Source organism: Pteronotus mesoamericanus, unplaced genomic scaffold (genome assembly GCF_021234165.1).
Source record: "Pteronotus mesoamericanus isolate MK-2021 breed Mesoamerican mustached bat unplaced genomic scaffold, CSHL_Meso_final contig_1018, whole genome shotgun sequence".
Classification (NCBI taxonomy): domain Eukaryota; kingdom Metazoa; phylum Chordata; class Mammalia; order Chiroptera; family Mormoopidae; genus Pteronotus; species Pteronotus mesoamericanus.
Genome location: NW_026555002.1, coordinates 89498 through 114589, shown reverse-complemented (window position 1 = coordinate 114589; position 25092 = coordinate 89498). Strand labels below are relative to the sequence as shown.

Sequence of the window (25092 nt, the reverse complement as noted above, 5' to 3'; positions counted from 1 at the left end):
CAGGTAGAAAATGCACTGGTAACTCTAAGCAAACGTTGACTGTTAAAAATAAAAAATGTATCACAAGCAACACCTACACTGCAGACGCAGGGTGGAGGTCCACCCCCTGGCCGCTCCCAGGGCCACCATCATCAGGCCCCGCCCCCGCAGCCCATCCGAGGCTTCTGACCCCCAGCAACACGTCACACCGCCACTGCCTCCACCCGTGGAGCCAGGCGCCCTGCCCCCTGCTGCCCCCGTGGCCAGCAGTCACTCTGCGGCACCAGGCTGGCGGGTCACTCTGCCCAGCACCTCCGGGAGCTCCCCGCTCAGCCCAGGCAATGCCGGTTCTCCAGCTGGCAGCCCACAGGCCTCGCCTCCCCTGCCTCCTGGCTGCTCCTCCGCCAGCTCCCGTCACCTCCCCCAGCGCCCTGCATTGACTCGCTGTCCTGTTCGCCTCGACAAAACGAGCTCCACAGACACCGACAGGTTTCACTCGTCAGTCAGCAGTGCCAATGGCAGAGACTGGCCCCTGAAGGCTCAGCTGCCGTGAAAGACAGAGAGGGGACAGGCCGAGGGGGGAAGGCGCGGGGGAGCCCGATGGCTTGATGGGGAGGCCCTCGGGGACACTGTATGTAAACCATAGGGCCCGCCCGGCAAGGGCTCCACCTGCCCTCAGCTGCTCTGCGTCATCTGACACCGCGTGGGCAGAATTAGCGAGCATGTTCGGGACCAGCTCCGAACTAGAGGGCACAACGCTTCTCCAGCGCACGGGGAAGAGTCGTAAGAAATGACCACAAAGCAAGTCTCAACAAAATTCAAAGGCTTAGTAATTCCCGATCCTGATGTAATGCTCTATAAAAGAATAAAAAAAAATCAAAAACTGCATACCTTCAAATGAAAAACATTTCTGAATATCTCATTTAAAAAAAAAAAGGAACCATCAAACAAATTTTAAAAAGCCTACGGAACAAATTCTGTGAATTAGAATTTAAATCTTACAAATTATCACAAGCAGCTGCGTCTGCACAGAGCGGCACACACCCTTTGTCGCCCACATCGAAAGGAAAAAAGGCTAGAAGCCAGCGGGCTGAGCCCTCCTACCCCCGGTGTTTCAAACAGAAACCCGCGCACAACCCAGGGGAGAGCAGAGCAGAGCAGAGGCGGGGCGGTGAGCACTGCCGCCCCAGGGCTGCAAGCCCCTCGGGAAACGGCGGCGTGGGCGCCACGCCCCCACCAGGGGTCCTCCCCAGAGGCCGGCCCGCACAGGGCGCTCCAAGGGGAGGCGCGGGACCCAGCAACGCCCGGCCCCTTCCCACCGACAGTGCCGCCAGGGACGCCGTGGGACAGCCGAGAGCCACCTGGGAAACACGGAGGGCCGGCGCTGGGCGCACGGCGTGTGGGCCCCTCCTGAAGGAGGGCGCCTCATCCTCCCGCACGGCTGGGGGTCGGGTGACCGCGAAAAGCCTCTCAGCTGGGCGTAACAAGAAAGCAGGGACAAGAGAAAACGCCCTCCCTCCTCCAGGCTGCACGCACAGACACGTGTCCAGGGCCCCCACTGCCAGGGCCCCCAGACCCGGGACATGTCCCACACGCCCCCTGTAGCCTGGCGTGTAGGACGCAACGCGGGTGTGAAGGTTGCTGCGGAGACAAAAGGCGCTCCCCTCGCAACTGCGGTCCCGGCAGTGCCTCCACAGGGCCCCGGGTTCATCCCCGCCCGCCCAGGCACGGAGACTGACCCCCCCTTGGAGAAACACCCCTTCTCCTCCCTACTAATCCCCTGACCTTCCAATGTCCTACAGGGACACGAAAAGAACTTCAGGCCAGACCTTGGGGTCGCTGCCCCCCAGAACCACACCTGTCCTGTAAGAGGAGAAAACGGCTGGCCGACCCCTCAGCTCTGGGCTCAGGTGGCCACACGGTCAGACTGCAGCAGGGCAAAGCACGGGGACACAGCTGTCACCCGGCCAGTGGCGTTCCCACTCTGCCGTAACCAGCTTGTGCCTGCTTCCTAGTGGTTCCTGCCCCTTGTCCAGGCCAGACGGTCCTAAGTGCTTGTCGTGTGCTGGCAGTAACACCACAACAAGGGGAACACCTGGCGCCGAACACAAATGACCCCATCTATGGGACCCCCACACGGAGAGGGGAGGCCCTTCTCCTCCTCCCCACCCCTGGGGATGCAGAGAGCACGCCTGTCACTGGGCGGAGAGGCATGGGCTGGGGCGGGGGGCGTGCTCAGCACGGTGGGGGCCCAGGAGGCAGAGGCCAAGCACCCTGTGCATGACCGTGTATCCCCACAACTCAAGACCCCACCCAAACAGAACGGGGGTCATTATTAGAAAAGTCACCAACACAAAGGCAGGGGAACACTGAGTTCTCCAAGTCAGAGCACAGGGGTGACTCAGGGCACCTGCCTCATCAGACGCAGGACACCGAGTGGCTGCCTGTGGTGGGGAGGCAGGGTCCAGACCCCCAGCCCAGGAGACGGAAGCTCTGCCCCCGCAGGGGACAACAGGACTGGCTTCAGGGACCTGAGGGGGAGCTTCCCAAGGCCCAGTCACAGCCATCACACACTGGTGTCCTCAGGGCCTCAAGCCAGGCGGTAGGTCACACTGTCACCAGAGGGTAGGTGGCATTCCCTTCACCACTCTGCCAGGCCACTACTGCTCAGGTAAGGGCGTGGGCTGTGGGTGAGCTGGCGGGCACCCAGTCAACACACCCGTCCCCCCGACCACGGCCACCGTGCCCTCCACGGCCCGTCTGCCAGGAGAGCAGCCACCAGGTGTCACGTCTAGTTCAGGGTGACGCCCTGCACCTGGGCAGCAGACACCGGGGCTGCGCCAGGGAGAGCAGACAGGCCTCCGGCTCCCCCGATGGCAGCGCAGCCAGGAGGGCGAAGGGGGCGGGAGCTGCCCTGGGCTCCCCCCTCCGCCTGCTGCCCCTTTATAAACAGCGAGCCATGGGGGTCAGCACACAGTCTGCTGGGCGGGGAGGGGGAGACCATCGTGCTGAAGGAAGCAGCAGGGCCAGCGGCTGGGACTGGCAGGCCGGAAGGCACCAGAAACACAGGAGGGAACACCCGCGACACTCCCCAGCGGCCTGAGGCCCCTGCCAGGCCGAGCGGCAGCCTGGCACCAGAGATGAGGCCCGGCTCCGAGAACAGGCCGCCTGCTCCATGGCGAGCGACCCACTGGCCGCAGGTGGGCCCTGCTGCCCCGCTCTGCTGGCTCCCTGGCCTTGTCGCAGCTCAGCAAGGCCCAGTCCTGATCCTCCACGCAAGCCGCCCCAAGATGGGGGTTGAGGGGGAAGCGCGGGTACAGCAGCAGCAATGGAGCGTTCCCCGAGAGCAAGGGGGAGGGGAGAGGCGGCACGAGACAGCCCACGCCCGCGCCACGGCACTCCCAGCCAGCAAGGGCTGGACCAGGGGTGCTGGACATGCACTGACCTCGAGCAGCAGCCCCTTCACACACCCTGAGAGGTCACGAGTCCTCACCCACGCTGGGGGGACTAGGGTCTGAGGGCCCCTCAGAGCCACACCGAGCGGACCAGGCAGTGCCTGGGCTCACTGCTGGGGCAGCGCCGTCCTTGGCTGCAAGCTCACCTGTCCCCGCAGTGACCGAGGCGCCTCTGACCAGCTGACAAAGGTGCCCGGCACGTGCACGGTCCCCCCAACACCACCTCAGGCAGCCCGGGCTCCACAGCCGCGCAAACTGCGAGGTGCAGGCCGTCCTCGCGGGCCGGGCTCCTCACAGGGGCCCTCCATGGAGCGTTTCAGGAGAAATTCTCGACTTTCGTTTAAGCAAAGCAAACCGTGTGAATCTTCTTCCAGTTTCTCAAACAGCTCGATTTTTACTTTGGTACCTTCGTGCTCCATGTTTTCATTCTTCCCCTAGATGTACAACACACACGCAGCTGGCTGCTCCCGCCGCTGCACCCGCCCTGGGCACCAGAAGGGAGCACCCGCCGAGCGGCGGCTCCTCGGCTGGAAGATGGCCGCGGGGGGGCCGGCCTGGCAGCGCCCGAGGAGGGCAGGGGCGCTCCCTGCTGCCCGCCCGGCACGCACCGCAGGAGTCGCCCTCAGGAGCCACCGGAGGCAGCCCTGGAGGGCTGCTTGTGCCCCATCCAGGAAGCCCGCTTCGCACTACAAACGCCAAAGGAGCACCGAGCGGGAAACACTGAAAAGCAGAGCCCACCCCCAGGGACCTGTTTAAGGGGATGAGTAGCTCCGAGGCCCACGAGGGAAGGTTTTCAAAGTTTCCCCTGAGGTCGCAAGTCCCGATCCATCCCAAACACCACACCCAGTGGCTGGGAGGAGCCGGGAGGAGCCAGCTCACACACCTCCAAAGCTCCTGCTCAGAAATTCCAGGGGTGTCCAGAAATTCAATAACTGCTTGGACAGAGTGGTAGTCAAATACCCTGTAAGATTTGGGAATCCATGGCAAAAACCAAACCTCACTTTTTTTTTTAAATATTAGTTGGGATAAGTTCTCTAGGGTTTCTGTAGTTTAACATTCCAGGATTTTCTTTCATACACTGCACCTTCATCATACAGCCTTGGGAAGAAACCTTCCCAGCACGGACGGACGGACGCGTGTCACCAGGACAGGCGGGGCCCCGGGCACCAGCACGGCGTGCCCGAGCGACCTGCAGAGGGCGCCTGTCTTTGGTGCAGGCCCCCAGCACAGCCGCCACTTGCCCTCCCTGGTGCAGGTCAGGTCGCCTCCTGGGGCTGCCTTCCCCCAGCAGCCGTCTAGGGAGTGGATGGGTCCGAGCCCAGTTTATACCCTGGTGGCCCCCGGGAAGGGGACCTGCCTCGAGGGAGCCTGCTTCCCTCCCAGCACAGCAGTGGACGCAAGGCCCCCAGCCCGCCGTCCGGCGGCAGCGAGGCCTCCAGGGGCCCACTGCCGCTGCTCTTGGCCGGTGTTGCTCCCGGACGGCCCGCCTCCCCTGGGCCCCACTCGGTCCAGGCTGGTGGGTGCCTCCACGGCCCAGCGCGCGCCTTCCCTGGAAACCAGCACCCCACACACTTAGCACAATGTCTCTTTTCTGTAATCAACACAGTTACTTTTATATCAGGAAAAAAACCTGTCACTTCAAGAAAGTCACAGTGACTCAGGAACAAAGGGCTTGGCTGTTTTCCAGTGACCCGGCCCATGACCTGATCACTGGAAATATTGGCGTGAGACCCTGAACACGCCTGCCCTCCCAGGTGACCCTCTGTCCCCTTCCGCTCTGTGCGCGAACCCCGGCACCGCCCTCACCTGACGTGGAGCTGACGACCTGCTTCCCCAGGACTCCCCGCAGCCTGGCCCCCACCCGGGAGGGGAGGTGCCGAGGGGCCTCAGGGAGGGGCATGCGGCCGTGCCCATGATGTGCCGCTCTCTCCTTCAGATCCCAGGGAGGAAGACACTGACCCAAAACAGCAGTAATCAGATACCGAGTACTGTTCAGCGCGAGATGTATGACTGTAGGTTCTCTCTCACACAACTATTTTACAATTAAAATTCTTGAAACGAGGAAGAAGAGCAACAGGAACAGGGAGTGTTTGCATATAACAAGCTAATGGAAAAAGTGAAGAACCAGAATTAACCCCCTCCACCCAAGCTCCAGTCCACAGTCCGTCTCTGTCGCCACAGAAGCTGCCCTCGGCCCCTGTGAGCCCTCCGCTGGGGGCTGCCTCCCGCGCCCGAGGGTCCGTAGGAGGCCCCGCTCTTCCGGCTCAGGGGGCCCCGGGCCACACGCACCCCCGCCCACGTCCTGCGGAGCTCCCTGAAGATCTCTTTCTCCTCCGTCCCGCCCCGGCCGGGCCCCAGGGAGTTGTCTCAGGTGCCCAGGCACACGAGGAGTATGTGTGTGACCAAAGGGAACAGAGTGAGAGCTGGCACTGCTAAAGCAAGCGCCTTCACCAGCCATTGGAGAGGGCCGCCCCCCACTCCTGGCCGGGAGGACGAGAGAGGTGGGGGAACAGAAGACGGGAGGCGGGCACCCCGGCAGGGGCCTAGGTGACAGGGAGAGAGCTATGCGTGTGTGTGGCCGGGGGGTACGGGGGGTTGACAGCACCCTCGGCAGGCCTCAGAGACCGCCGGGCACAGAAGGGAGCCTCTGTTTCGACCCTCACAGCCCTGGGGCAGGCCTGATGCGGGCAGGGCCGAGTGGGGGCCGGCGGACCTCCTTGCCCAGCGGGCCCTGCGCAGGGAGGGGGCATGCAGAGCGGCCTGGGTCCAGCAGCCCCGCCCGGCCCGGCCTGCGGGAGGCCCGCTCCTTCCCAGGGAGGCCGAGTGGCCTGCGAGGACAAGCGGGCCCGCTCTGCGCTAAAGCCCTAGGGACTCCACAGCAGGAAGGACGTTCTAAAGAGAAAGGAAAGCAGAAGGTCTCCATGGCCGCGTAGATTTGGAAAACTTTGCTTAAAGCAAAACATTTAGAAACAACATGGGAGGAAAAACATTTATAGTCACAGTTGATGCTTTTTGTCACAGAACCAAGAGGGGTTCAGGAAACAGCATCACGGGCTCAGCTCGCCCCTGAGAAGCGTGGGGTCAGGGACAAGTGTCACGGCTGGTGGTCCAGTGGCCGCCCCGGTGTGGGACTTGCGGCCCCAGCTCCGGCGCAGCATGCACTCCGCGGCACCCGCAGGGAGGGGCGGCGTCCCCTTGGCCCCCGCGGTGGCATCTACCCAGCACCCGTTTCCTTCCCAGGACGGGTGGCCTCTCTCACCCCAGGAAAAGGTCGCCCAGCTGTGGCGCTGGTAACCCCACCCCATTCTCGCCAGGCTCTCCCAGTAAAGCAAAGCCTCGAAACAGCTTTCGGGGGAGCCGGGCCTGGCTGGGCCGGGCGCTGACTCACCGGTACTGGGCACGTGGCTCGCGCGGGCAGGGCTTAGCAGCTCCACGGGCTGATCTCGGCCAGAAAGTCCATCTGCAGGACAGAGAAAGTGTTTGGCGTCTGGCATTAGAAACTGCTCCAATTTCAACAAGAACACTTTTACACTCAGGAACTGCACAGAGCAACCCCTTGCAAACAACGAAGACGCATACCCTTCCGACTTTAAAAGACGACGGATTTAATTCCAACACAAACCATTTTTACTTGGTGAATCAGAAAATAAAAGACCTTCTGTGGAATAAACAGAACAGTCCCCAAGTGAAGTGCCCAAACTGGCAAACACCAACTACAGGCCCAAACCCGGGCTTAGCTGTTCGGTTCACTCCTGTCAGCAACCAGCCACGCTACACCTGCAGGTCCATCGGGAGCCAGCTCCCCTGCAGCGATCACGTGCACGAGGCCACACACGGACAGGCACAGCGCGCTGGCCGTGCCCACGCCGTCCCGCCCGCCGCGGAACCAACCAAGGCAAGGAGCGGCTTCCGGAGGCTGCGGGGCCAGGAGCTCGCACCGCCGGGCAGCGTTTCCATGACCCCCTCGCAGCCTGCCCTCGGAGCGCTGCCTGTGCGGTCGGGCTCGGCGCTAAGCTGGACCGGGGGCCCGCCCACGTCCACCCCAGGCCGCAGCGACCGCCTGAGATCTCCCACGTCCTCTCTGACAGACGGGAAGAAGACTGGCAAAACTTCCAGGAATCACGCCTCTTTAAAATTAGCTTCTGACAAGTGTGTCACACGGCCAGCAGAGGGAGGCACGGCAGCACCCACGCTGGCAGGAGGCACCTTCGTCGCCGACCTCAGGGAGCAAACGCGAGGTGCACAGAGCGGACATCAGCTCCCTCAGGCCGACTTTCAAATCAAGACAAAAACTAGTAACTTCAGTCCACTGACTCTAACAAAACCTGCTTTTTAACCAAAATGGATAACACTTCGTGCAGCCTTCAAAGTGTGTATTTTTAACACCCCTGCACCTTTGGAGACGTTCAGAGCCCAAGGGCGTGAACACGGTGACCCAAAGATCTCCAACAGCATGTACTTCTGAGAGCGGAGGCCGTCCGGGGACAGGGAGGCGTGCAGGGCCCCAGGTGCCCTCCGCCATGGCCTTCATGAGCCACCCCCGCCGCACCCGCGGCGGGCGGAGAGGCTCTGCCGGTGCACTGGCGGGGACCGCCGCCCCGGGCCACTCAGAGAGTCAAAGGCGGGAACGTGCAGTCTCTTCCCCAAGCAGAACCCCTTCCCCAATCCCAGCCACTCGAAGGGAAAGGATAGTCACAAGGAGGCAGCCTATCTGGGGCTGGGAACAGCCCCTGCTCCCCAAGCCGGAAGAAGGGCGGCAGGCCCCCGTGAGACCCTGGGTGCGACGTGAGGCCCCCGCGGGGCTCCCGCTGCGGGCCCAGAGGCTCTTCTCCACACGGGCCCGGACACGGACCAGCACCCCAAGCATGCGCGCACCCACGGCCACGCAGACGGTGGCGCCCGCAGACCCACTGCACGCCACGCTCCTGGAAGCGAAGGACGTGAAGCAGACTCCATTCGCAAACGGAATGACTCGTTTCCAAAACTGGCCGTCCAGGAGAGCACACCCCCTGGCGCCTGAGCCACTGCTAGCGCCATGAGCACACCGAGGGGCACCGCCGCCAGCCATGACCTGCTCCTGGGCCACCCCCGCCAGTCCCCTCCTCAGCATCCACCCTCAGCACCTGTTGGCCTGGACTCCAGAACTGGAAACCGTGAGGGCGCCCAGGCGCCAGCCCGGGCCTGCGTTTCCCGGTAGACTGAGCCGGCCTCCCGGGCTGTGGCTGCAGGGGAGCCCCCAGCCCACACGAAGGCCTTTCCTGACTTGGGGTGGAGCTGCCTGCCGGCCCCAAGTCCTGGAGATCCAAATAAATACCCCAGAGCCCCAAGAACTGACGACGCCCAACGCCATACTCCTCTACCCACGCGAAGGCGGGAGGGCCGCTGGGCCCTCCCTCCCTCCAGAGACTGCGGTAGAGACAGGCAGGTCAGTGTGCTCAGCGGCTTCACCACGGGTTTTAAGCCACTGTATGGCCCGGCGCAGCCTTGGCTCACCCACCAGGCGCTGGGCACCGGCCCAGGGTACGCCGTGCCACGTCCCAGGAAGAAGCGCAACGTGTGCATGAACAGCCCACAGCCCGGAGGTGCTGCTGTCCGAGGAGAGCGTGACAGACCCGCACACAAACCCAGGCCACACGCGCCGCGCCCGGGCCTGGCTGACACCGGAGCAGCCTGGGAGCACCTGGGAGCGCCAGCCCCAGCCCTGACCCTGTCACGCCCACGTGGCACGAGGTCAGACTCAGACCTAGAAGAGGAGACGAGGAACCACCGTGTGACGCTGCCTGCCTGCCGCCAGCGGCCGGGTCTCCGCAGGCAGAGACCGCAGCAGCCAGGCCGGACAGCGGGGTGCTCACCGCCCCCGCCTCCCAGCTGGAGGGCCCCGTCCCTCCGCCCACCTTCACGGCCCACGCCGGCAGCGCCCGCCACTCTGCACACGCAGGCTGCGGAGGGCGGTCCCTCCCACGGGAGCCCTGCTCGCAGGCTCAGGCGTCCCAGCCCGTTGGATGTTTCTTTTCCTCACCCCTCAAGTTATTGAAAAATACCAAAGTTCTGTGATAAAGCAGCATCTGCCATTAGTAGGAATTAAACTTTAACGAGGTAAGTGACGTAAGTTGCAAGGCTGTGTGTGCGCGCACGCGTGTTAGAGAGAATGGGAACGGGAGGAACACTCCTGCCTGAGCACCAGTTTTCCGTCAGGGCAGCCAGCGGCCGTTTAAACGCCGCCGCCCCTCCGCGGCGCGCACCGCTGCCTTGCCCCTAAAACCAGCAGCAGCCCGGGCTGCCCACCGTGGGACACGCGGGCCTCAGGGACGGGGTTCGAAGGGCTGCGGGGCCGCCACCCAGTGAGCCGGGGCAAGAACGCCCCCCCCGAGGCGGCTGGCTCCTCCGTGGGGGTCTCCTGCCGGCGGCCCCTGCCTGGGGGCACAGAGGACAAGCGGCTACAGGGTCACGACCTCAGACAGGCTGGCCCAGGCCTGCACCCTGATTGGAACAAACTATAAAGAGACTTTAGGACAACCAGTAAAACTGGAACATACTTTGGGTGTAAGATGACATTTAAGAATTACTCATTTTCTGGAGTATGAAAATAAGACTATCGGTTAAAGCCACAGGCAGTATTTATGCGAAATGGCTGTGGCACCTGGGATTTAAGTTCTCAAGGAAATAGAGGAGGAGGAGGGGCCGAAGACGTGGAAACAGTGTAGACGCTCAGGCTCCCCCCACCACCCCGTTTAAATTTAATTTAGCCAGATTTTCAAGGGAGGGGAAGGTCCTAGAGAGCGAGGCGCCGATCCGGTGTATCGGGAGGAGCAGCGGGCACAGAGCCGCAGGCCGGGGCGCAGCAGGGGGCAGGTCGCTATCACCCTGGGGGTTCCACGGGGGAGGTCAGCGCGCAACGGGAGGCGGGCCTCTCTGTGGGAGGACACCTCTGCGCACGGCAGACGTCCCCGGTGCCACTCGGCCGTCCCACCTGCCATCTGAAAACGCGCTCTCGCACGCGTGCCCATCAGGCAGGCCTGTGTCTGTCGCCACTGAGGGTCTCCATTCCCAGCGGTCGCCGGTCTGCTGCGAGCGGCCGGTGGGTTCTGCACGGCACCACCGGACGCTGTTTTCCCGAAGAACTCGTGTTCCTCCCCACAGAGCGGTAACACGTGAGCCGGCGCCGCTCCTCTGGGCGTCCGCCTGGGAACCGAGGGCGGGTCCTCGCAGGGACGCGCCCCCTGTGCTCACGGCAGCGCTGTCCACAGGGCCCTAGACGCGGAGGCCACCCGGGGCCGGAGGCAGCAGGTGGGCACAGGCTTTCCCACGCCAATCACTCTCCCTTTTCTCCAACGTGTTTGAAATTTTCCACAGTGGAATTTTTTCAGGAGAGTCTAAGACCACAGGCAGACCCTGCGTCCCGCTCGGCGGCCTTGTCCTCTCCAACACCTGCCAGGCCACCACCCAGTGAGCCTCCCCCCCCCCCCCGCCCGTCTCGGCCTATGTCCCGCCCCGAGCCCACCAACGCACTGCCCGCCTTCCCCTCAACACATGGGTCCTGGGCACCTGAGCCGCGGCGAGCCGGTCACAGGGCATGGCCCACGCTGACGCAGACTCGCCACTAGAAGGCCTGGCCCCCACACCCCCGCGGCCGCTGGGCGCACGAGGCTGCGTTGGTGCCACCGGCCCCGCTCCTGTCACGCCCCTCAGGCTCGGTCGGGGCCGACCAGGCCAGGTGCCCCCCTGCCCCACCGAGCAGGAAGGCCGAGCGCAGGGAGCGGCAGCCGCGGTCAGCAGCGTGCGGAAGGGCGACGGCAGCCAGCTACTTGGCAATGTTCTGTGGGAAAAGTCCGCCTCGCCCACACCTATTTGAGATACGATCCACAAAACCAGAAAGAACACACAGCAGCTCCGGCCACAAGCCGCAGGGGGAACACCAGTGAGAGCGGCCCAAGGGCACAGAGCGGCTGGCCGGTCCCCAGCAGCGCGGGGCAGCCCTGAGCCGGTGGGCGACAGGGCCGGGGGACACACAAGGGAGCAGGACCCCCAGCCTGGCGGGTGGGCGCTGCGGGCGTCCAGCCAGCAAGGCCCTGGCGATCAGACAAGCCGGGCCCTGGGAGCCGGTCAGAGGGGCGTTTCCTGGAGGGGCTCCCCAGCCAGCCCTCCAGCCGGGCCCGGGACAGCCCTCGTGCTCGCCCCCCACCCTCAGGGAGGCAAGGCGGAGGCTGACCGCCCTCAGCTGTTCCCAGGGGTGGCCTGCCCTGCTCAGCCGCTAGTAAGAGGTTTACACCAACCTGGAGAAAATACTCCAGCCACCTTTGAAGACAGCCTTTGAAACCAGCCTGGGCCCTGCCCCCCGCAAGGACATCCATGGGCCCCACAGGGATGACAGGACTGAGTGAGGCTTTCCAAGGCTGTGGGAGCACCAGAGGCAGAGGAGGGGGCCGTGACCTCAGGTGTCAGGTCTCAGAGAGACTCAGAAATCTGCAGAAGTGACAGACAACAGAAGTCACCTGGCAGTGCCACAAGAAGTACCCCGAATCCGTAAGGGCCCCACTGACGCACTCGGAATCATCCTCGGCATGGGCTCCCTGAACAAAGGCAGCAGAGCCCAGAAGCCAAGCTGTCCGGCAAACCCGGGAAGCCAGCCCTGAGCCCCCGCAGCACCCTCGGCCCAGGCGCACACGCAGGTCTGTGAGGGCCCGAGGGGGGCCCCCACCGCCACAGGCAGGGTCCTCAAAGCCACATGGCCCTGGGGGTTACAGGGGCCACTCCCAGCGCCGGGCAAGTGGCCTGGCTCCCACTCACGGTGAACTCCTGTAGTAACCACGCTGCCCTTGCGCCCCGTTTCGTCTGCTCAGTGGCCATGGAGACTGACACAGGGAGAACATGAAAGAACACACGCCGAAGAGCAGAGCAGCAAAGCTCCGCCCACCGCTGCACGTCGACGACGCAGCAGCACCATCCTGCCTCAACACGGGACCCGGGAGCCCTCCAGGCTCAGGCACTTGACGGGGCAAAAGCACCTCCTGAACACGTGAGCCAGCAGCCAGCACCCCCGACAGACGAGCCTGCCTCACACACTGCTGAGCCTTAAACATCAGCGTGGGAAGCTGGAAAATCGGGGTGTGCTCATGTGCAGCTCGAGAAAAACGCATCCCAAACACAACAGAGCCGCACGGCCCCCGGGGCGTGGCCGCCCAGGCACGCCCGCTGCGTGGCTGGAGAGCACTCCAGCTTCCCCCCGGCGGCAGGCAGGACGGAGACTGCGCATGGACCCTGGCCGCCGCCCCCAGCTGAATCGGCCTCAGGGCGAGCCTCGTCCTTCCCGCACCAACAGGGGCCTCTGCCCTCTTCCCTGAGCGCGGCATCTCCAAAGTGACCGAGCACCCAGCAAACAGGACCGGCAGGCCACCGATCCTGAAGACACAGAGAGACTGAGGTGCTGACGAGTGATGGGAAGGCTCGCGTCTGCTGTCATGGAGAACACAGACCGTGGCTGGGGGGCGGGGGGACCAGAGAGGCGCTGGAGGCTGTTCCTCAGGTCCAGCAGGACGAGACGCTTGCTCACCACAGAGCTGGGGACGCACGCGGTCCAAGGCGGGATCTGGTCCAGTGTGAACGCATCAAGACTCCTAGGCGGGTGGCCTGTGGGTGCTGCAAGGTGAAGCCACTCACCAGGCTGGACGGCTGAGTGAGGGCCGCGGGCAGGGCGCCTGCTGGGGGCAAGGCTGGAACCTAGAAGGCAGGTTTCATTAGACCCCGTTCATTCGAAAAGACCTGCTACTCATTTTGAACAGCAAACAGAACTTCGAAACCTTCTCGCATCATTACTTTCTAACTTTCTCAGGGGAAAAAGAAATCACCAAAATGTTCAAAATTTGTCAACGGTTCAAAATTCAAGTCCGTATGCATGTCCGTTCAGGCTGTACCACGCATCTGCCCCCTCACGGATCCTGCGGTCCCTAGGACCCGCCCCCCCCCCCCCGCCCGCTGCCCCTGCGCGCCCTCCGTCGCCCTGGCCTCGCCACTAAGGACAAAGGAGGGGCTCAGCACCCCACGGTGCAGGCTCGGCCCCGCCAGGGAACAGGGCGCAGGGAGCCCCGAGCGCTGAGCACGTCTCGCCGCGTGGCTGCTGTCCCCTCGCGCCCCCATGGTCGCCCTTCCCAACGGCCCGTCCACGGGGCAGGCCATCGCCCCAGACCGCAGCCCCGTCCGCAGCGCCACCCCATAGCAGCGCCTGTCACGTCAGAGCGGCCGCACGTTTCCCGCCGTGGAGCACGGATGCCCCCGGGTCGGTTCAAAGCCCTGACTCAAACTCCGCGTCTCTGACACACACTGCCAGCAGCCAGGGGCCCCAGACGCAGCCCGGGGCGTGGGCGCCGCGTGCTGACGGAGGGCGGTGGCGGCGACGCCCACGCATCAGAGCCACGCCGCCTCCTCACGCCCAGGGCTCCGGCCCCGGAGGCCTGCCCCGAGACCCTGGGACCCCTCGCCACAACCAGCAGGGCGACAATGAAGCGCAGACTGCCCCCGTGACAAGGAACATGTCTGTGTGACTCAAAAACTGCCTGCTCACCAGGCGGCCCCACAGAGTGGCTCTTGTCCCCATCTGCTGCCGGGGCCTGTCGTGGGCGCAGCACCCGCGGGCACAGAACCGAAGGGCAGTGCCCCCGCCATGGAAGCCCCCAGGAGCCCGGCAGTCTCTGCGCTCACCGTCAGCAGTGACATGTGACATGAGGCTGGGGCCACGGACCCCCAGGGAGCCACGCTCATGGGGCGAGGACAGGCTCTCCCTCTCTAGAAGCTGCCGCACCCCACCCGCCAGCCCGCAGCCCGGACGGGCAGGGCCGCTCTCTGCAGCTGCCGGGCTGTCCTGGCTGCCGGAGCCTGGCTGCCAGCAGCCGCGGACGCGGACGGCGAGCGCCACAGTGTCTGGAGTCGCGCCCGAGGTGAGCGGCCGTGTCGGGCCTCGGGATGGGCTCCCTGTGCCCGCCCTCCCTGGCCCCCGGGTGTCACCTGCAGCCCCACGTCAGCAGGCCGCCCGGCACAGTCACCCGGTCTGAGAGGGCCCTCCTGGGGACTGGCCCCTTGGGCTGGAGCCTCGCACGGGCCGGCGGAAAGGGGCTTCCCACAGCAGTGGCTTCCAGGCCACGCTTCGAACCACCCCAGGTTTTTGTCCCTTAACTTCTGTGTTGCCTGATAATGTGCAGCACAGTGTTTTTAATTATGTTTATTTCTTAAAGTTTTTAAAACTTTTTCAGAGAGGAGAGGGGACACCGGAACCTCACCCCGCACGCGGCAGCTGCTCCCCCGAGGCAGCTCTGCGAGAGTTCCTGGCCCCCAGGCAGCCGTGTGCACGGCCGCTGTCACCTGCCTCACGCTCGGGTCCCCAGCACCCGGGATGTGGCTCCCGCTGGGCCGGCCTGCTAGGTGCTCCGAGGCCCGAGAGTGTGTCCAAGGCCGCCCCATCCCTCGTCTCCCCCCAGAACCCCACAGCACAGCCCCCCCCCGCCCCCGCAAGGCCAGCTTGCCAGGTCCTGCTCCGAGGGGTGGGCGTGCGGCCTGCAGACACCGCGTGTGCTCCCGTGACGCACTGTGGGTGCGCTCCCCAGATACAGGCTGACTGTTCCCGATTGCTCGTTACTCCTTTTGCAACCATTTTTATATGACACGACCTTCAGTTTCTAAAAACACGGCGACGGCGCTGTGGGCACCACGTTCCGTGTTAACCTAAAGGCGGCGCCCCGACAGGGGCAGCGCCCTGCCGTCCCACGTGCACGAGGCTCTTTCGGCGGCAGGGTGCAGACCTGCCCTATTCACTCTTTTCAGCCAGTGGCTCTGCACGACCATGGCAGAGGGGGGTGTCCCAGGCACCTGTGGCTGGTGGCACCTGGATTCGGCCGAGAGTTGGAGCCCTGGCGACCGGCGCCAGAGCCCAGGTTCGCCCCAGGCGCCTCGAACGCACGCGGACGCCGCCCTCGCCCTCGCCCTCGCCCTCTGGGACCTCGCTCTCCACACCTGAGGTGGGCGACCGACACTGCTCGCCGCACAGGGGCTGCTCAGGCTCCTGCGTGGGCCCCTGCCTGGCCCCTCGCTCACGGGACCTGCTCCCCAACAGCAGGACCGCGGGCCGCGGACACCCCAGTGCGCAGTGGGTCCTCAGGCTTCCTTTCCATCAGCAAGGGTGTGACTTCCCCAGTTTCCAAGTTTCCTGAGGAGGAAAACTGAAAGGCACAAGGAAGGAGCAAAACCACGGGAAGCTTTTACGTCCCACACACGTCCCTCTCGGGGATGGACGGACGTAGGTGTGGCCTGTGCCAAGCCCCAAAGAGGCAGGCTGTTTCCAAAGAGCCAGGATGGCTTTTTCAACAACCTTCAAAACACTGAAAGCTTCGTATTTCTAAGAACAGATATACCCAAATGTTTATACTATTACTCCTTATTATCTATGTTTTGTAGCGGAATAATTTTTGAATTAAGAAAGAAGTAGAGCCCTGGCTGGCGTGGCTCACTGGGCTGGGCGTCGTCCTCCAGACCAGAGGGTCGCCGGCCGGATTCCTGGTCAGGACACAGGCCTGGGTTGGGGGCCGGGTCCCCAGCTGGCCGGGGGGTGCGCGGGAGGCAACCGGTCAATGTTTCTCTCACACACTGATGTTTCTCTCCCTCTCCTCCTCCCTCCCTTCCCCTCTCTCTAAAAACAAATGAACGAGATCTTCCTCTCCCCTGCCCGCCACACAAACACGTGCAAGCTCACTTCCCAGACCCCGGGTCCCCACCTCGTGTGCCCAGGGTTCCCTGACAGAGCCGGCTGCCCAGAGCATCTGCCCCGCCCAGGCTGACCCCACGCCTACGCCTGCCTTCCAGGCCCTGAATGGAGGGCATGCGTGCAGCCTCCCAAAAGACGTAATAATTATCGGGGAAAATTCCTTTCCTTTCTCATCAGTCCACACTCCGCTCAGATACGGCGGGGCCTGTCCCACGGGGCTCGTCTGCGGAGACAAGCAGGGGTGACGTGCAAAAACGACACACACACAGAGCGGCCTTTCCACTGCACCCAGTCAGGCCTGTGCAGACAGAGGGCCAGCGCGCAGGCGTGAGAGCCACCTGTAAGGAAAAGGAGAACCCTTTGAGGGTACTCAGCTATGACCGACCTCCGTTAAAAGCGCCACAGACAATGAGAAAGAACGGCCAGCCTTTTAACTCGACTGCAAGAAAAGAGGAACTGGAAAGAGCAGTGGTCGAGTCTGTGCAGCTCGGCTGAACACACTGATTTCACAGGGACGTCTGCGGCCAAAACCGACTTCACGCCTGGGAAAACACCGAGCCTCCTCGCGCCCATGACAGAGAGCTGAGCCATTTATACCACAGCCAGCGCCGAGGTCCCTGAACCCTGCTAGACTCAGTCTGTAAGGACCCTTCCCATTGCACGACTACAGAAATGGTGAGGAGAACGCAGACAAAACTCCCGCTCCACATTTAAAAGGAGAAAAAGACCCAGCTCCCAGCAGAGGGACACAAAACGAGGGAGCTCTGAGCACCAGGGCACCAGACCCAGGGCCAAGAGACCGGGCCCAGGGGCACACTGGGCATGAGGCCGCGAGCTGGTCCCGCACAGGACTGGACGGAGGCCTCCGCACCGGAGCAGACCTCGGCAGGGCTGGCAGCCCCAGGGAAAGCGGCTGGACAACTCGGCCCACCAGGCCAGGGGGCGAGAAGGTACTGGGAGGGGTCTCCTATGAGAAGCAGAAGCCCCCAGGCCTGGCGCACAGAGGTGGGGCCTCCAGGATCACCTCACCTGAGCAGCTCTGAAACCCTAAGTCTAGAAATTGAGATGGAATCTAGTCCTGAGCTTGGAGGCCCAGCAAAGCCAAGAAAAGTTGTCGTCATGGGCAACAGCCACAATCCAGAGCACATGAAATGCCAGAGGAAGAATGGGAGGCGGGGGAAAAACCTCCGGAGTTTAGGAGAGTTGACATCAGGAACAGAAAAGTACAAATGATAACTGGAGACCATCCACTAGGCTAGAATCAGCCAACACAATGTAACAGAAAGGGCTGCCGCACATCTACAATGTCAAAATGATGTGCATGTTTTCTAGAAAGTAGGATGTTAAATAAAGGGAGAAACTCACTAAAAGACAGGAGCCCTGGAAAATGAGAAATGCAAGTCATTAGAAGGAATTAAAAGAATGTCCTAGAACTAAGAGGAGCAGATCGGATACAGCTAAGGAGAGAACTCACAGTCGGGCTGAGAGAGGCTGACCTGCCCGCAGCCCTGGAGGGGGATGAGGAGGAGGCGCGGGCAGAGGCAGCGGCGGCCCCGGCCCGCTCTGACTCCCTGGAGGAGGAAGTGGGGAAGGGCAGGAAAGGCGGCCCTGGAAGAGGTCGTGTGGAGACTACCCGGGTGACGCAGGGGCCCTGCGGTTCCGGAGCAGGCTGCGTCCCAAGCAGGGCAAGCGAGGACAAGCCCGCACCCAGACACGCTGGGCCAGCCCTCAGCACGCCCACCAAACCCGGGCAGAGGCGCCCTGAGGAGGAACAGGGCGGCCGGGCACCCACAGAAGCCAGAGGGTGATGGAGCTCCACGCTGTGGAGTGAAACGCGCCCCACTGGGTTCCACGTGCAGCTGAGCCGCCCTGCGAGGGAAAGGGCCCCTCTGGGACAGTGCCGCGTGGGCACTCGGGGCGGCCCAGCCCTTGGCGGCGGGCGGGCCCCCTTCTCGCCGAGGGGGCTGGGAAGCACCGCAACCTGCACGCGGCACCTGCTAAGGCCGCCTCCACGGGGCGCGCACTGGGCGGCCTCGCGTTCCAGTGAGGGCGCCGAAAGCGGAAAAGCTCGCCAGCAGCACCGCTGGCGGCCGAGCGTGCTAAGCGCGTCCACAGGGCCCGGGCGCTCTCCTCATGGGGGCAGAAAACCAGGATGGACACCTGCTGGCGACAGCACTGCTCACACAGCCACAAAGCCAGATCTAGGGTGCGGGGTTCTGAGCAATGCACACACTTAAAGGTCAAACGAGAGAGAAAAGGGGCTCCGTTGGTTGCAGTGCCGCCCTGCGCCCCAGAAGGCTGCCAGTTTGATTCTGGCCAGGCGCCTTCCTGGGGTGCAGGTTTGATCCCCGGCTGGGGTGCGTGCGGGGGCAACCCGTCGGCGTCTCTCTCTCAAATCAATGAACACATCCTCGGGTGAGGATTTAAAAAAGGGAGACGACCTTTTTTTCACAAAAATTGAGAACGTTTACCACTCAGAAACCATTACTGAAATGACAAGTACAGAGTTATTGCAGAAAGAAGAAACGGACGCCACAGCGAGAGTGAGCCAGAGCGGGCAGGGCGAGGCGGCGGCGCGAGCGGCGCTTTCCTTAAGCGTGAGGCTGTTTGCTCCAGCCCTGGGTGTGTTTCAGGTCCCTGCCTAAAGCGCCTCCTGGGTTTCCTCTACAGAACAACCTAAACACTAAAAATAAACAACACTCGCTCCTCACTTTGACAGCTGGGAAACTCCACGCCGTGTCTCGGTTCGCTTTTGAGTAACTGGGCAGGACTCACGACGGGCGAGCCCGAGCTCTGTGGCTCGCCCGCGGACGGGTGCGTTGCTTCTGCTCTGGCGCCTTCATCGGACGCGCTGCCCAGGGGCCGGCGCCCGCCCGCAGTCTCCCTGAAATGGGACCGGCCTGTGTAGTTCTTCACAAAACTCTTTGCAGAAGCAGAGTTTAACTATAGTTTTATACACGGAAAAAACACAAGCACATGACTAGCTGCGATCAAGGCCGTGTCGCAGTGGACGTCGCGCCGCACACTGGAAAGCCCTCCTCAGAATCAGCCGCCCTTGAGCAAAAGCAGCTGTTTTTGAGAAATAATCAGCGAAAGATGACTTATCCTTTGCTGCGCTCAGAAATTAGTTCCAAGTAACCAGCTCTTGGGAAAGGATAAACCGTTTTACGCAAACACTTTTGCAAAGGCTCTCTGTTAATGCACACGTTACAGCTGCCCGGTATTCAAATGCAAACAGCATCAGCGGACACAGTCAAGGCCACCACTTGGCAGTCCGTGCGGTGGCTGCACAGCTCAAGTGTGGCCCAGCTGCTTTAGAGGCACAAAAAGGAAGTGCCCAGAAGGCTAAGGCAGGCAAGGGGGTTTCTGGGGGTGCTTCCTCACTCTGAAGGCACGAGAGGCGCACCCAAGAACGAGATCCGCATTTACATCTGGAGAGGTGTGGCTTTGTGTGGGGCTTAATCATTTTGACGAAGGAGAAAATCAGAATTGCCTTCTGTATGTTCCTTTGCTGGAAAAACAGACTCAGAAAAACACAACTGGCCGAGGAACAGGGGCAGCACCAAGCTGCCCCCGGAGCCCAGGCCAGAGTGGAGCCAGTCCCGGCCTCCCCCCACCCCCCGTGAGTGCGCAGGCCTCGCGTGGCCTCCACTGGCGGACAGCCCAGGGCGGGCCCCGACCGCTCCGACGAGCACCGTCGCCCGGGGGCGCCTGCACGGTCACTCGCCAGCCTGGACCGAGACAAGGCGCTCCCGAGAGGGGCAAAAGCCCGATCGTTCTTTTATCTCCTGGTGACCCTAAAACACCGATTGGTTCAGAACAGCAGAGACCAGGTGGGTGAACGGGCAGACGGACATTCTACCGATGAGGAAACCAGTCTGAAAGCTTTGCCCAAGACCCTTCGGATCACGCGTGTTCCACTCCGGACCTCTGCCAGCAAAGGGCGCCTGGGACTGGCCTCAGCCTTCCGCCTGCGCGGAACGGAGGGAGGGGGTGTCTCCTCGGACCCTCAGACCGCGCGTCTTCGGGGGGTAACCTGGACACTTTCAGATACCACTAAAAATGAACCTGTCATTGAAACTCTAAAATACCTACATGAACACATGATTTCTCATGTAAATAAAAGACTAAACCTCTAAAAACACCCTTTAATAATTAGTCGTTTTGTTTCAAATTGACTGATTTTCCCAAATACACTGCTCATCACCTTACACTAGTCCTCTCTGAGTCACACAGGAAAGGATTTTGTTTCTGAAAAATACACCATGAACGTCAACATTGGACAGATGAACAGGACTCTTCAAAAACACACGTGCAAGATAAAGATGAACTGGGCCCTTTGACCTCATCTCATGACAGAGAACCACCCAAAAGCTACAGCCACACAGAGAGGAGAGTGGCCTCCAAGTTCACACAGTAAGGTTCCATTTCAAGGGCATGGAGAAGAAAGTAAAGAGCGAGAATTGCTGGAGTAGAAAAGATGTGAACAGGATGAACCCACCAAGAGCTGCCCCTGTGTGAGGACCAGTGAGACACGAAGCTGGCAGAACGATGACCGAGACAGGCTGTCACAGCCGGAGGGGCCCCGCCACAGGAGCGTGGCCTCTGGGGCCGCACGTGGGCTCCCCAGCTGCCCGCGGGCCTCTGCAGCCCACTCCTGCCCCGCGCCACGGGGCCCTCGCAGCCCTGGGCAGAGGGCCGGGCCAGCCACTGAAGGTCAGTCTGGAGAGCGGGGTCTCCTTAGCGTCCAGGACACGGGCCAGGCTCCCGTCAAGCCTGCTGGCTGGCCTCCTGGCTCTTCCCTCCCACAATCCCAACGGGATGGCCAGAACTGCCCCCACAAAATGCAGGTGGCACAGCCAGCCTGTGCCAACAGCAGCCTTCACTGGCTCCCTGCACCTGCAAGTGAGGGCTGGGCCCCGGGTGGGCAGAGGCGGCCCCCCCAGCCCCCCTGAGCAGGATGCCCAGGCCCCATCGCCCACAGCGGTCACCCCCACCTCCTGCTGGGGGCTCTGTCCTCCCAAGAAGGGACAGCAGCCCTGCGCCTGGGACGCGGCACAGGCTCCCGCGCGTCAGGAGCCACAAAGCCAGCCCTGCTCCCAGTAGGGACGGCAGGCACTCGGCCTGGTCGGCGGAAGGCTGGCGCACCCCACGCCGTGACCTGAGCACACGGCCCCCGAGCCGAAGCTCAGTGTGGTTCTGAGTGTCCACAGGGCGGTCCACACGTGCGTCGGGGACAAGTGGGGTGCCGTCCAGCCCGCCTTACAGGGGTGAACAGGAAGCAAGACATGTGCACATGGGCAGTCACCCACAACGTGGAATTTGGTTTAGGGGGCTCGGGACCCTCCCAAGAGTACACACATTCAGACCCCCAAGTGTGCCAGAGATGAGGCCTGGGGGGTGTGGTGGGGAGGGCTGGTCTTCAAAGCAGACGTGGGCTGGCAGCCCCAAGCCCGTGCCCCGGGCCTGGACCCATCTGCACGCCCAAGGACAGAGCACGCGGCTCAGTCCCTGGGGCGGCCGTGAGCCTGGGCACAGCTCCCGCGACACGGAGCCCCTGGGCCCTACAATGAGACGCCTTCCGACGATGACCCACGCCCGCCGAGTAGCAGCGCAGGAGTCACTGTGGCTCCCGCAGGACCAGGACGGGCAGGCCCGCAGGGACCTCTGGCTCCTCTCAGCCTGAGCAGCACGAGGCAACAAGGCCAAGCGTGGACACCCCTGCCCTCCCGGCCCGAGCGCCAGAGCCCCCAAGCCGTTGCCGCCATGGCGGAAAGGCGAGGAGAGGGCAACGCAATGGGGCACAGGGCGTCTGAGACACCCACCCCTCGGGGGCACGCGCGCTTGCAGGGACTGCTGCCCAGCACACCCAGCAGGCTTCCCGATGGTGCTTCCTCACGAAGCGCTTCCTGCCCTGGCGTCTCCTGGGGGACCCTAGGTTTCCATGATGCGAGGGGGACTTTGTGTGGAATTACTGTACAAAACGTGTGGTTTAATAATACTCGTTAGAGCCAGAGTAGCAGTTTGGTTCTCTGCATGATTATAAATGGAGGAAACATGTCTTCCCTCAGATTGTAAAATTAATGAGGAGAAGGGAAGCCTTGCGAAGGCAGAGCGTGCCATCCAACGGCAACGGCCCGGGGCCCCTCGCAGCCCCCGTCCCTGCTGGACCTGCCGGAGCCAGGCGATGCCATCTCCCACAGGGCCCTGCTGCCCTGCAGCGTCCCGACTCCGGGCGTTTGTCCCCAGTGCTCGTGCCAGCAGCCACGTGAGGGCGGGGGGGGGGGGGGGGGTGGGGGGGGGGGGGCTCTGAGTCCTTCCCGGACAGCCTCTTTCCAGAACCCTGTGTTTCCTCCGCGAGCCAGTGCCCCGGGCCAGCAGGACCAGGGCCAGGTGAGGGATGGGGCCCTGCCACTGGAAGGTCCAAGCACACCTCAGGCGCTCTGGGAGTCTGGGCTCCACAGAGATCCCCACGTACAGCCGCTGAGGCTGAGGCTGAGACCCTGAAGACCTGCCCCACAGACAGGTCCCGTGCCTGACATGCACACGCCGATCACCACTTCACGTCCAGAACCGGAGACTCGCTGCGCCTTCAGCCTCTGCTGACGGTTGGGGCTCCAGTCTTTGGGCCCCGAAGTCGGAGGTGCCCCAACGACACGGGGCCGCCGCACAGCTGCCCAGCGGATGAAGCTGGCCCGCGGAGCTCGGGCCGTGGCGCACCCCGGAGCGCCTGGGCAGGGCAGCTCTTGGCACCCACCTCCAAGGGGCACCCCTGAGTCTGGGGTGTGCCCGCACGCGGCACAGGAGGACGGGGTGCCCGTGAAGGAAGGTGGCCCGTGCACAGAGCCCACGAGCACATGTTCTAGAAGGCCCAGGAGAGGAGCGCACCAACCACACCTGAAGGATTCGCCAGAGAGAGGGACGGGGGGCGGGGGGGGGGGGCGCTGCCAGGGCGACGTCCTGGGACGGAGGCAGCCGAACAGAGCGGCCCTGAGTCACGCGGCGCCCGGGGCCCCGGCGGGGCTGGGGCAGGGAGGCTGGAGGGCACGCGCCCGGCCCAGTGCGGGGGGGGGGGGGCCCGCGTCGCTCCCCAGTCTGGACAGGGCTGCTCTCCCTGGTTGGCTCGGCCTGGCCAGAGGCCCCGCTGGGTCCCGCATTCCTCCCCACCGCACCCCAGGGGCGTCCCGAGACCCCCTGCGGTCGCTGGCACCTCGTCCCCATCGATGCCGCCTCCTCGGGAGCTGCGCTGAAGGTCGACTCAGGCTCCGGTCTGCAGCCCCGGCACAGGTGTCCCCAAGGGCAGTCCACGCTCACGCGTGTGCGGCCGGGGCGCAGGCGCAGGACACTAGTGTTGCTGGGCTGGTATTTGCTGAATCGGGCAAAAAGCTCATCCGGTTTTCTCCCGAGAGATGGTTCTAACAGCACGCTTAGTTGTCTTTAACTTCATTCCAAACAACTTTGTTAGGTTTTGTTGTGACAACTGCCACGTCAGTGTGGGTTTTAAAAAAAACGGATCAAGCCCAGGCTGGTGCGGCTCGGCGGACGGAGCACTGGCCTGCAAACCAAAGGGTCACCAGTTCGATTCCCAGTCAGGGCACAGGTCTGGGTTGCAGACCAGGTCCCCAGTGGGGGGCACACGAGAGGCAACCACACATGGATGTTTCTCTTTCTCCTTCCCCTCCCCTCTCATTAAAAGTAAATAAATAAAAACCTTTAAAAATTTTCTTTTAAAAACTTATCAAAACTAGTGAATTTTTGTGTAGCCCTTTTAATCTTGGAGGTGGAAGAAAATAAGCGACATTTTCAGCATGCTATGTGCTTTATCATTTCAAGAAAAGTAAAAAGACAACCTGAAATGCAAGAAAAGGTTTGTGCAGTGCATGGAGAAGAGGTGGTATTCTCACTGGTTAAGGCGCCAGTCAGGTATGCTAGCTGAAGTTGATAGCGATCAAATATGAACATTAACTGAGAACAATCAACGTTGCACCACATGGGAAATAGCCGACATGCTCAAAATATCCAACTCAGTAAAGTTATTGGTGAAAATGAAAAATGTGTCTTTTGTCTGACAGGAAAGACTACAGACTCCTCGGGAGGGTGGCACAGGTATACCATGTGCACCCCAGAAAGAGAAATGCGGTCATCCAGGGCACACAGACAGGACAGCAGCCCCAGGAGACAGGACGACAGGGCAGGAGGAGAAGGCCCTCGGATCGCGTCGGGTCAACGAAGGACTGCGCAGGACACGGGGCCTCCCCGCCGGCCCGGCCCAGCCCACGGGGAGGAGGAGGGAGCGGGCCCCGAGGTGGCAGGAAGAACGAGGAGGTCCTCTGTGGTGCAACATGGAACGCTTTGCAAGCACCTCTGTCCCCATCTGTCCCACAGAAAAGAGGGGCACAGTTTCCAGGCCTGGCAGGGTCTGCCTCTAAAGGGGCGGTGCTCTGCTGGGGGTCCCAGGGGGTCCCCTGCAAGGGGGCCTGGGGGCTGCCTGCCAGGCTCAGGACGCCCCCCCCCCTTCCCGCCCTGTTCAGTGTGACACTGAGAAGTCCCTCCCCCATGCACGGTGTGGCACGGCCAACTCCACACCCTCCAGGCTCAGAGGACACCTGGCTGGGCTTCCCTCCCCCCAGCACAGCAGACCACAGGGCGGGCAGGGGCGCAGGGCCTGGCAGATAAGGGCCCACTGGATCAAAGGACCGAGGTGACCCTGAGCTGGGCCACCAGGCCCAGCAGACAGGTGACAGGTGAGTGGCCTTTCCTGCACAGGTGCCCTGACCCCAGGGTCAGCACGTCTCTCAGAGAAAAATCACAGCCTCTAAAAATGTGCCAGAGGTTTCGTAACCAAGCCACAAAAGGCTTCCTTCACACGCTTCGTGCTTCCTCACTGTGCACTGCAACAGCCTCTTGGGT

At 62.7% G+C, this 25092-nt stretch overlaps 1 protein-coding gene across 1 annotated transcript in view; it reads right to left on the bottom strand.

The window, feature by feature from the left end:
* Positions 1-25092, bottom strand: part of HDAC4 (histone deacetylase 4) — a 166479-nt gene that overhangs the window by 83757 nt on the left and 57630 nt on the right. The window contains exon 2 of the mRNA XM_054570883.1: positions 6823-6894. Coding sequence (XP_054426858.1) covers positions 6823-6894 — 72 coding nt within the window. The remainder of the gene's footprint in view (positions 1-6822; positions 6895-25092) is intronic.